The 13,133-nt window shown below is 40.1% G+C and overlaps 1 protein-coding gene across 1 annotated transcript in view; it reads right to left on the bottom strand.

The window, feature by feature from the left end:
- The window catches only part of LOC109974552 (coiled-coil domain-containing protein 102A-like), a 71,733-nt gene that overhangs the window by 15,541 nt on the left and 43,059 nt on the right, over nt 1-13,133 (bottom strand). The window contains exons 2-3 of the mRNA XM_020624778.1: nt 2,473-2,902; nt 4-111 (exon numbers count right to left, since the gene is read on the bottom strand). Of these exons, the coding sequence (XP_020480434.1) occupies nt 4-111; nt 2,473-2,826 (462 nt within the window). The 5' untranslated portion in view covers nt 2,827-2,902. The remainder of the gene's footprint in view (nt 1-3; nt 112-2,472; nt 2,903-13,133) is intronic.

The raw sequence follows: 13,133 nt of genomic DNA, 5'->3' as shown, positions 1-13,133 counted from the left end.
AGCGAGCTCCTGCCGCTCCCGCCGAACACTGGTCAGCTCCTTGGTAAGGGTGTCCAGCCGCTGTCTCAGCTGACGAACCTCGTCACGAGCGCGGTTACGCTCTGCACGAACCTGAGAAACATATAGTAGTCAACATTCGTGCATACAGGATGAACTAATCAGCCCTAAACCCACTGATTTACCAGAAAACACACATCTTTAAAAACAATTCATGAATATGTAGTTTAATTTTTTTAAAGGCTCTTTATTTCCTAAAACAGCTGGGACAGTCTATTTTTCAAATAAGAGGGCATAGTGCATTTGTGGGGACTGTTTTCTGCAGTAGGTCTAGTGAGCACATCTGGCAGCAGGACAGTGTACATGGAACTGAGTTAAAACTAACTATAGTGCGGGTGATGATGAAGGAATATTTCAGTCAATACAATGAAGTGGCGCAATTTTTGTACAGCACTGGGGCTCTGTGGCAAAGAGGAATAAAATACAGTGGCCTCAGCAAGTGTTCGGACCCCACAAGAATGAGGAAAAATATCCTCTTTGCTAATGAGTAAAAAACTGTCTTCAGTACAGTGCCTTGCGAAAGTATTCGGCCCCCTTGAACTTTGCGACCTTTTGCCACATTTCAGGCTTCAAACCAGAGCACCTTCTTCCACATGTTTGGTGTGTCTCCCAGGTGGCTTGTGGCAAACTTTAAACGACACTTTTTATGGATATCTTTAAGAAATGGCTTTCTTCTTGCCACTCTTCCATAAAGGCCAGATTTGTGCAGTATACGACTGATTGTTGTCCTATCGACAGAGTCTCCCACCTCAGCTGTAGATCGCTGCAGTTCATCCAGAGTGATCATGGGCCGCTTGGCTGCATCTCTGATCAGTCTTCTCCTTGTATGAGCTGAAAGTTTAGAGGGACAGCCAGGTCTTGGTAGATTTGCAGTGGTCTGATACTCCTTCCATGTCGATATTATCGCTTGCACAGTGCTCCTCGGGATGTTTAAAGCTTGGGAAATCTTTTTGGATCCAAAGCCGGCTTTAAACTTCTCCACAACAGTATCTCGGACCTCCCTAGTGTGTTCCTTGTTCTTCATGATGCTCTATGCGCTTTAAACGGACCTCTGAGACTATCACAGTGCAGGTGCAATTATACGGAGACTTGATTACACACAGGTGGATTCTATTTATCATCATTAGTCATTTAGGTCAACATTGGATCATTCAGAGATCCGCCCCAAGTGACTTACAGCTGTAATCGCAGCAAAAGGTGGCGCTACAAAGTATTAACTTAAGGGGGCTGAATAATTTTGCACGGCCAATTTTTCAGTTTTTTATTTGTTAGAAAAGTTTGAAATATCCAATAAATTTCGTTCTACTTCATGATTGTGTCCCACTTGTTGTTGATTCTTCACAAAAAATTACAGTTTTATATCTTTATGTTTGAAGCCTGAAATGTGGCAAAAGGTCGCAAAGTTCAAGGGGGCCGAATACTTTCGCAAGGCACTGTATGTCTTCTCAGCAGCAGGGAAAGGGAGACTGGTCAGAACTGGAGGAAGGTTTTGGTCACTGGAAGGGAATTGCTGACCAAGGATTCCCTAAAATGATACTTTATGTTTAGGAGAAAACTAATTGGTTTTAGATAAATACCGAAAAATGTTCATCATTCTTAAGTTTCCAGAAAGCCTTTCAGGATATTGTTGTGATATAAAATGTACATGTTAATACAAATCTATACTATATGTACATAACTTTTAGATGGCTGGATATGAAACAGCTGAGGTATAACTGCTATGGCAAGGCCCCTGTGTAAACACACAAATGGATTTTCTTTTAAAACAAAAATAATGTAAACTCAAGTTTCACAGGTTTCAATCACATCTCAGGGTCTTCATTAGCAGCTGGACACTGTTCAGTCTCAGGTTAAACGTTACAGAATATGTTTGGAAGTGATCTTGAGTGAACAGTTTTTGTGTAATGCAACTGCTGTCATCCTGAAATTATTCACTATAAAAGCCACTCAAGTTATGACAGAAATTCAACTGTATTTCAACCATTTTACTTATTTTGTAATCTTTAATGTGTCTTTTATGTTGTATGTTTTTTAAATTTTATTTAATGAGTACTTCTGCTTGGTCTGATAGTAGGCACTCTGTACTGCATTGAAATACAACATTATGTATATCACATAAAACTACGATACACATAAAACTATGAAAATCTATTGGCAACATTTTGTGGAGCACAGTGTTAAACCAACATTATAAAATCTAAAATCGAATTTATTCCAATTTATCAAATTAAATAATTAAAATTAAGCATAAAATCTACTACTGCCAAAATGTACATATGCATTAGTAAATGTGTGCACAACTTGTTGGTCGGAATTATTACACAATGTGTAATAATCAGTAAACCACAATAATTATCTGGGAACATCACTACTGTATAATAATTTACAGCTGCTCATTATCATCTCTCAGCCCACCTTGCTCCACTTCTCTCTCCAGTTGGCGGTGCAGTCTGACCACCACCTCATAGTCTTCTCCATCTGAGCTGCTCTGGCCCGAGCCTCCTCCAGCTCCCTGAGCCTCAGCTCCTCTCTGCTCTCCCAGTCAGCCCCGGCTCCATCACCCAGGGATCCCAGGCCAAGGCCTCCCAGTCCGGGTGACAGCAGCAGTGGCGGGCTGGAGCTGGGGGTTCCCCCTGTGGGGCTGGGTGTGTGGGTGAGGCTGTCTGGGGAGCGGATGCCCCTGTCAGACCCAAGACCCAGGCTACACAGCAGACCACCTCCAGCCGTCTTACCGCCTTCTGAGAGTTGGGGGCTGGGAGTGTGGTTCATGATGAAGGTGATGTGTGAATGAAGACAGGACGATAAACAATCAGGAGAGCTTCATCCTCTTCAGTCACTGATTAACCTGAAGACAGACACACAACAATGGGAAGAAATGTAAGCACCTATTGAAGGAAAATAAACCTTACATGCATGTACAGCTGTTACCCTCATATGCCTTGAAAATCTGCCCAATTTGTGGATGAAACAATTCAAGGTTGATCAAAAATAAATACATAAAATAAAATAAAGAATCTAACTTTAGAACACAAACAGTCCATGGACATCACTGACAGATCTCATCATTGCCTTTGGGGAGGAGAAATCTTTGCTCTCTGAACTTAATAAAGAAATGCTGCACAACTGGTGCACATGACTGACTGAAACTACTTTTATTATTTAATGAGAAGCATCTCTATGCCAAACAAAAACCAAATGGCCGTGAGAACACAAGCAGAAATTCAGACGGGAAGAAATCTGAACGTAAAACTTCAATGCACAGACCAACGGTATGTGACCTCTGTCCAAGGATTCTCACTAGACCATTAAAGACTTGCTGGAAGAAAAGAAAAATCTGGCACTTACTGGACACCAGATACTCCTGTTTGCATTCATCTCTGCTCTCCCTTAGCAGCCTGTTTCATCACCCTGTCATTCCACTATATTCATTTTGACTTGAGACAGAGATTGCTGAAACCTACAGAGGCTGAGCACACACCACAAAACTGCATTTCTATAAACGTACAATGCACTGAATGACAGTCCTAAGGAGCACATGACTGAAGACATTACAATGGACACCACATGGACTTTGTGTTGATACCCAAATGCCAAAAACCAGAGGGAACAATTGAAACCAATAAATGAAAAAAGAAAAAAAACTGCAAAAGGGCAACATGTGGATACAGTAGTGGATGCAGGAAGGCCTTTCAACCCTGCAGGCAAAGGTGGAGGTGAGTGGAATAGAATGAGGGGAACTGTGTACTGGTCTGGGTTATATCACCCATGGCACCTCACATAATTTTATGCTTTGAATGCAATGTTTACCCAGTTTGTAAAGTCGTGTCTATACAAAAAGTGTTTCAGCCTAATTTTTGACGCGCATTTAGTCAGGGCAGATTTTGTCTCCTCATGGTAACTGTACTTTGCTGTCCGAGAGGGAGGCGCTGAGCCACGCCTTCGTGGAGCATAGAGCAGCAGACAGTGAGACGTCAAAGTTAGTCTGGTAGAGGAGAAGGAGTTCATCCATTTTGTTGGCTAGAGAACAGAGATTCGCTAGACGGATAGATGGGAGTGGCATCTGGGTCCCTTTCTGTTGTAACTTAACCAGGGCCCCCGCTCTCATCCCTCACTGGTGCTTTCTCCAAGTCCCATAGAAGGCTGCTGCCCCTCTGACCAGAATGTCCACAGCTTTTTGCATTAGTAAAAATCCGAGAAAATGTGTTCAGAGTGAGTTGTCTAATGTTTAGTAGCTCTTCTCTGGTGAAGGTAATCCGTGATAGGTTGTAGAGGGCCGAGAGAATGAGGAAAAACAACAAACACATTAGTGAGTGTACCAAGGCAGCCACACATTGAGTCATGACTTGCAAGTGGGCACCTTTTTGCTATCACAACTTTATAAAGTGACAACATGTGCTACAGGTTGCTGTGTTGCCCTGAAGTGCCCAAACTACTTTAATAATGCAGTATGAAGTATCTTTGATCCTATTCCACATAACATAAAGCCCCATGTCTCTGTGTGGTACAAAGCCCTGTGTTTTAGAAAGTAGGAATTTTCCTATGACCAGCTCATCTCACCCTGCAGGTTTTAAAAGAACTAAATAACAGGCACCCCACCCCCACCCCACAACAAAACAGTTATACATAAAATGATGTCATTTGCCGTTTACGATGTGGCCACTTTTGGTAATATGTTAATATTTCTTATTCACCTTTAGTTTTATCTTACTATACTCCACTACATGAGTAGGTTCATACTTCATTCCCATGTTTTGTTATTTCTTCCCAAATACTCGCTAGTGTTTCAATAACCATTTGCAACAGATCCAGTTTCTGTTTGGTGTAACCTCAGAGATTTGAGGGTGAATGTTGCTGTTATCTCCATTGTCAGTGCCATATTTGACTTGAGAAGTCCTGGAGGAAAATATAACCTCTGGCTGTTGTGAAGTTGGTCTCAAACTCTCTGGGCCAAGAAAAGCTTGCTGCTTCCTGTTGCCCTTCACTTGCTGTCTCCCCCTCTCTCCTCTCCAGAGGAGGCAGAGGAAGTTCCAGAGCATATTCTGAAAAATGCCAACACAAGCTTTTTTTGATACAGAGCCTTCCGATTTCTGCTTTGAAGTAGTATTCAGATGTGTATTCCACAGTTAATCATAGTTCACTGTGTGAAGTCTGCACGTTCTCCCTGTGCCTGCGTGGGTTCTCTCCAGGTGCTCCAGTTTCCTCCCACAGTCCAAAGACATGCAGCTTAGGTTGACTGGTGACTAAATTGCCCATAGGAGTGAGTGTGAGCGTGTGTGGTTTGTCAGTAAGTGTCAGCCCTGTGATAGACTAGCGACATGTCAAGGGTCGACCTGCCTCTCACCCAAAATCAGCTGGGATTGGCTCTAGCTCCCCTACCCCCAACAGCAGTCAAACACCAACACAGCAGCTCATTCAAGAAAAACTCTAAATCTGGATCAATGTATGCAGAACAAAAAAAAGATGAGTGATTGGCTTGATGAGAGCCTGGCAGGTTTCACAAAGAAAGAAAGAAGGAAACTAAAAACAGACATGTTTGCCTTTCAACACAATTGAGTCCAAGACAGCAGTGACACATATAGTCAACCAAAAATTAAACACTTCAAGAAATAAAATAAAAAGCACTCTTTATGAAAACCTCCTCTAAAACCAGTTCAAGGAGCACTATACCACAATGTCATCTTTGAATCAAATTATACTTTATTTCCAGAACATGAAATTAGAGATGACACAAGATGTTTTCCAGAACCTGGCACTTAATGGGGGCTTTGACCAGAGCTTTGAACATTTCTGGATTTCAAAAACATGATTATGACATGTTTTTGCTGGCATTTGTTGGCTTGTTTGTTTGTTTGTTAACAGCATAACTCAAAACATAATGAACAGTATAATGAATTTCTTTCTTTTTGTTCTTTTGTTTTGACAGGTGGCCCATGGAAGAAATTATTAGATTATGGTGCTGATCCATATCATAATTTAAACAGCAATTTTTCACCATTGTGAGTGCTGGAAAGGCAGATGATTGTATGCGAGCTCCCTTGTAACTAAAGTGCACAGCTGTACTTCGAGCACATACAGAGACAAATGTTGATTTGCTTCATTCATTGCCAGTTGAAACCAAGCATTGTCACTCTGTGAGAGACAGGGAGCCCAATGAGGCACCAGCCCAGAGCTGGGGAAAGACCTACTCTATGACAGCCTCCCTAAAAAGAGGCCTTGATATTACTGGAACCAGATGTGTAATGTAAAATGTTACAGAAGCAAAATGTGTAATATACGTATGTTTATTGCTAGGTTAATTAGCTGCAGATTCTGAGATCATTTTTGGGCTTTCGTTAACAGCCGTTAAAAGCTGTTTTCATGTTCTCATTATTTTTATAACTAGAAGGAACTGATGAAGTCAAACTTCTTTCAACTATATAGCAAGTTCAGCTGCTCTTGTGAAAAGATCCCGATAGAATATGTGATTTTAGGCTATCCCAGAAAAAAGGTGGCACTTATGAAAGAAGCATGGCTAACTAATCAATTAAGCAATTTGTGTTCTTGTATGTATGAAGCAACAGATGTGTGCACATGAAGCCAAACCTCAACATGGTATCTAGCACAATAACTAGTGACATCATAACCATCCAATCATATGTATCAAGATACCATTGCTACAAAAAACAATATGAAAATACATGTAAAATTCAAATTAGTGTTAGACGTCCAATCATGAGGTCACAAAAGATGCCATTCATCAACTTAATTAATGCCCAGACACTTCAAAGTGCTGACATTGGGCCAGCCCACATGAAATGAGAGAACATATCACCTGTTCCAGTGTCACTCACTCATGCAATGTGCGGAGGGTCCGGTTCAAATGAGCAGTGTATTAGATATAAATTGTGCTGTAGCAGGACATCACACCAGGTATGTTAATATATTCTTATCAAATATCAGGGTCTTGTGTTATATAATCGATTCCTGGCCTGTCCAGTCCACATGTCGAAGTGTCCTTGAGCAAGACACTGAACCCCCAATTACTCCCGGTGATAAAACCGGTGCGTCAATGTGTGAGTGTTTGTGGATGCGAACAGGAGAATGGCCAAATAGCGTGAAAGCGCTCTTAGTGTGCTGCAATGCATAGAAAAGCGCTATACAAGTATAAGACCATTAACTATTTACCATATAAATATTGCAGCGGTGTGTTTCCCTGATGCCTTTTTAAATTTATTTTGAACAACAGTGGAGGTCTAAAGCACAGATGAATAAAATAATCCAGGACCAACATATTAACACACATTAACAGTGAGTGGAGACAAATAATTGCTAGCTTTTGTCTCTGTATAGGGAGTGTTGAAAGTGCTGTTAAAATAGATTGACCTTTTCCTATAAGAAACAGCAGAATATCAGACCTGTCAGTCAGTAGTGGTCTTTACAACATGGATGTATTAAGAGAACTGGATACTGTGTTCTGAGGTGAAGCCCCATACATTTTGTTTAAATGTGAGTTTGTGTTGTTCACAGAATCAGAGGGGTAGGGATGGTAATAGAGAGGTTCTATAGACAGGGTCTCCCCCTTTGGTCCTAAATACATAGACACACACCCACTCTGCATTTTTCATTGCCAAGAATCTGTCTGCCTTCTGCCCTCTTAAGACAGGGGCACACACACACACCTGATTAACAGTCAGCTCCTCTGCCAGGGAGAGAGCAGGGAGAGTGTGTTGTGTGTCTGTATAGCTGACAGGACAGAACATTGATAGATTTATATACGTCCATGCAGTAATGTGTAAAACTCCATCATTCATTGTTAGCCTGGATCAACTTGCATTGTAACTCACTTTACACCACCCTACTACACTACCACTACCGCTACACTACCATACTACCCTAATCTAGCCACAGTGGTTGCTAGCCAGTGACTTCTGTGCCGGTATTTAGCTTTATTTGAAAATCTTGCCCCATTCATGTGAATGGGGAAATTTTTACTTCTGCATACATTCAGCTATTTCAGCTACTTAAATGTTGAGCTCCTCAAGGGCATTCATGCTTTTCTTCAGAATTTTTCTAAACTTCATACTCTTGAAATATTTAGCTTTATTTTGAAAATCTTTCCCCATTCAAATGAATGGAAAAACTCTACTTCAACATAATTTAAGCTATCCAAATTTTCAGCTCTTCTAGGACATTCATGCTTCTATTCAGAAGTTTTCTAAACTTCATACTTTTGAAATATTTAGCTTTATTTTGAAAATCTTTCCCCATTCAAATGAATGGAAAAACTCTACTTCAACATAATTTAAGCTATCCAAATTTTCAGCTCTTCTAGGACATTCATGCTTCTATTCAGAAGTTTTCTAAACTTCATACTTTTGAAATATTTAGCTTTATTTTGAAAATCTTGCCCCATTCAAATGAATGGGGAAATTCTTTCAGTTATCAAAATGTTCAGCTCCTCAAGGACATTCATGTTTCTCTTCATAATGTTTCTAAACTTAATATTCTTGAAATTTTTAGCTTTATTTGAATATCTTGCCCCATTCAAATGAATGGGGACATTTTTACGTCTGCATACATTCAGCTATTTCAGCTATTAAAATGTTCAGCTCTTCAAGGACATTCATGCTTCTCTTCAGAATTATTCTAAATTTCATACTTTTGAAATATTTAGCTTTATTTTGAAAATCTTGCCCCATTCAAATGAATGGGAAAATTCTACTTCAGCATATTTTCAGCTATCAAAATGTTTAGCTCTTCAAGGACATTCATGCTTCTCTTCAAAATCTATATTTTTTTTAATGTTCAACATTTTCAGGTCAATCTTTCAGCACTCAGCATCCATACGCATTTTCTTCAGAAAATGCAATTTTCTAGTTATTATTATTATTGTATGGATGCTGATTCGGCATCCATACTATGTTATCCAATTATTTATTATTATTATTTTTCTTCTGTACGTTTTTTGCCGCTTAACTACTTCAGCATACTTTCAGCTAGAAACACCATTCAGGTATCAAAATGTTCCGCTTCTTCAGGACATGCGCGGATCTATTCAGAATTTTCCTAAACTTCATACTATTTGAAAAAATCAGCTTTATTTTGAAAATTTTGCCCCATTCAAATGAATGAGGAAATTGAACTTCAGCATACTTTCAACTATTTCAGCTATCAAAATGTTCAGCTCTTCAAAGACATTCATACTACTATTCAGAAGTTTTCAAAACTTAATACATTTTAAATATTCAGCTTTATTTTGAAAATCTTGCCCCATTCAAATGAATAGTGGTGGAGGGTCAACACTGACCCCGGGCTTGGTTCCTTTTACGGAGAACAGTGTGGCTATAATCTTGCCTGGAATGGCCAGTGTAAAAGGGCCTACAGCCACATCAGAGCACATTCACTGAGAAATATTACATAAACTCTGATTAAAGTCTGCCTAAGCACTTGCTAGATTTGTTGCTAGTTGCTTCTTAATAACAGAGAAGAAAAAAGTCATATGTTGCGAGACAGTTGCCAAGTTGGCTAAACTAGATGATTTCACCCTCATTCTTCGCTTGATCACCTCTGTGATTTAAGTTATTTCAGCTGGAGATGAATCATATTGTATAACAGCCTTTGCTAACAGTCCAAATAGCATTTTCTTGTCTTCCGTATTCTTTCTTCCTACGTCCCAGATTTCCTTTTCCTCTTTCACTGTCCATCACTTTACCTCCAACTTCTGCCATCAGAGGGCCCATAAAATGTACAGCCAAACAGTAAGTCAAGCTATGGGGTAATGAACCCTGACAAAACATCTGTCCTCACTGACCATGTGCTACACAGCTCAAACTTTGACTAATTCACTTCAACATTACAAACAAATCATCAGACCACACTTGACCCTCTGCTGTGAATCTGCCAAATCCTGAACCTACCCCCAACCACTTATTTCATTTGTCAATGCAAAGGTCTCCTTATCTTGTTGAAATGTGCAGTGCTGAAAGTTTCAGCAGAAAGGTCATGACCAACACAAAAACACAAGCACACTGTAGGTGACAGAAGGGTTGTGTGTTCACAGCACTGATTTATGTGAATGTAACCATAAACAGATACAGTATGCCACTACAAAGGACTTCCCCCAGTGCTCACCAAGCCTTCGGTGAGTGTACCCACATGTGTCAGCATGTATGCTATTTTCTATAAATGAGAACCATCTCTGGCTCAGCGGAGTTGCCTGGGCCCACAAAGTCCAACTACAGAGGGAAGGAAAAAAAGATCTACACTCATATCACAATTCCAGGCTTCATTCACAAGTTTGTTGTGGTGAAACACTCCATGCGTTCGTCGATTTCTCTAAATGAAGAATGTGTCATGGCATGCACAACCCCTGTTGAAAACTTTTGCTGTGACTGGAAATGTTCTCAAGGTAAATATGACTCACAGCTCACTTCATGCGGATAAAATTTTTTATCTGATGGCAGCTGCATGATGTTCAGTGGGAAGCCCGTTTCCAGCATGAATCAATGCTTTCATCTTCTTGCTTCTCCATCATGTGACTGGGTCTGAAGACTGTTCCCTTACATCAGTGAAAGTGATACAAAAAGAAGGGGATGCATCTTTCTGTAGAACCATGCTGCCGGTCTAAAAAGATAATGGGCTAAGAGTAGGAGGGGAAGATGTAGTATGTTTGCAGGAGGCCACTGCCAGGTTTTGTGGTTTCACTCCCTGTGTAGCCCGAGACTGAAATATCTGTTAGATAAATTGTCATGATATCGGATACAGTCACGGTCCCAAGAGGATAAATTCCAGTGACTTAGGTCCACCTTGTCCCAAATTTAGGGTCATGAACCCATTTTTATTGGGTCACCATTTGGCAGAGTAAACTGCATAACAATGCTATGATATGTGAATTTATTTTCAAAATCAAAATAAAAGAAGAACACACACACAAGCACTCCTACGGGCAATTTAGAGACACCAATCAACCTATGCTGCATGTCTTTGGACTGTGGGAGGAAGCTGGAGCACCCGGAGAGAACCCACACAAGCACTGGGAGAACATGCAAACTCCGCACAGAAAGGCCTCAGGTTGGCCGGGACTCGAACCCAGAACCTGCTCGCTGCGAGGCAACAGTGCTAGCCACCGTGCTGCCTCATTCTGAAATAATTACAGACTATTTGGAGTTATGATAGTTACAGGCAGTTTAACAAATATGGCTGTGAAAGGATCTCTGGAGAAGTAAAATGCTTGCATGAAATTTAGGACAATGAAAACATACGACAACTGGATACTACACAAAACTGAGATTATGGAAGTACCGTATTTTTTCGTATTTACATGGATGTGGAACACAAACAAATGTCACCCAGTTGATGACGCAAGCGGTTGTTTCTTCTTTGTTGTTCTCGGAAGACTGCAAACCAACTACATGCATATAGCCACCTACTGTATCAGACTGTGTACATTCGGAAGTGTGTTGGGACACAGAACAGTGTTCATAATGGGTGAAGCAGAGCATAGCAAGCAGGGTCAGGAAGGGCCAGGTGAAGCGGAAGAAAGTGATTCTAGAGCCTTATTCTAGCACCAGCTACATTTTAAATAATATGAATTGTACCTTTAAGTATTTATAGTTGGTTGGAAAGAAAAGTGTCATCAGCGCTCCCCTGCTTAAAAGTGTAGTAACAGAGGTAGCCACTTTTGTTCTGAACATGAGAAAATCCACTTTAGGAGCCACGATGCCTCAACACAGATACATTGATGTGACATTTACATTCTAACATTCTATAGTTGCATATTGGGTTTTCAACACAGGCCCAGTCTGACGCAGCTACTGATCTTGGATCAAGTTTGATTTATTCACCTGGATTAAGTTGAATCTGTCACCACTAGCATGACACACTAGAGAAATATGCACAACATATGTCAAACTGCCAACAAAGATTCATCAGCTGTACTTGTACTCAAAAACATGGGGTTGAGGCGGTCTACAAATAAGTGAAACAAGTGACTCACATAGATGCCAACTCAAGATATCATAAGTCTTAACTTAGTGAAAATCCCTGACTCAACTCAAACACTGTAAATTAGATTTTAAAAACTACAGTGATTATTATGCCATTTTCTTTTTCAAACTGGAAAACCTCGACAATGAGTAACATGGGACTGGTTCTTCTGATATACAGCACAAAGCTTCTAAAACCTGTCCCATTATATTAAAAAAGTGATCATACAATTCTCTGGGTCTAATGCTGGCCTAATCATTTCAGCTCTGGCTCCAAACCTTCACATTAAATGTCTCCCCTTTCAAAGTTGTAGAGTTCTTGTAACAGAGCCAGTGGGAGATTTCCAAACATCAAAGTAGAGCTGCAGACTAAAATAACATAGATTTTCTCAGGAAGAAAACTATGTATGTACACTTGTAAAACTGTCTGCTATGTCAGAGACCTTGTCAAGCATAATTACCTTTATTATATTATCAAGGAAAAGATTAAAGATAGTTTAGTTGTATGAAATATAACTGGCAGGTTTTCAATCACACCTCACTTACAGAACTCTACAGAAAAAACACCTGAAGACTTTCTCAGTTGGGAGTAGCCAAAGCAAAAATCGCTGCTGCTGCTAATAATTCAGAATGGTCTCATCATGAATCCTTTTTCTCAAATGCTGCCTCCTAAAACTTTTGTCCTTTAACTTTAGAAAATCAGTGAGCCTTCAATGCCCATAAAATAAGGTTTTCACCTCATACAGTGATGTTAAAGGTCTTTTGACATGACAAAGATGCTGTATTGTTAGAAAAGAAAATAGGATTGTCTGGTTTTAAAGCCTTAATCAGACATAAACATGAAAATTAAATATAAAAAATGCTGTCTCCTTTATTTGTTAAACACCTCCTGGCAATACACCAGTGATGTGCGGTCAGGGGAGGCCAATCTTGAAAAAAAAGAGTTAACTATAAAATATAATAAATGTTAATATTTGTCGGCTGGTGTGTGTTGTAGGCCCTTTTGCCGTTGGAATCCAATGTTGAAGGAGTTTTTTTCAATAAAGAATAGCAGAATTTCCGTATGTCCCGTTCAAATACATGGAGGAGATGCGCGATGAGGCAGCACTTTGC

The sequence above is a fragment of the Monopterus albus genome, unplaced genomic scaffold, assembly GCF_001952655.1.
Source record: "Monopterus albus unplaced genomic scaffold, M_albus_1.0 scaffold338.1, whole genome shotgun sequence".
Lineage (NCBI taxonomy): Eukaryota > Metazoa > Chordata > Actinopteri > Synbranchiformes > Synbranchidae > Monopterus > Monopterus albus.
This window is presented reverse-complemented; position numbering and strand designations above follow the sequence as displayed.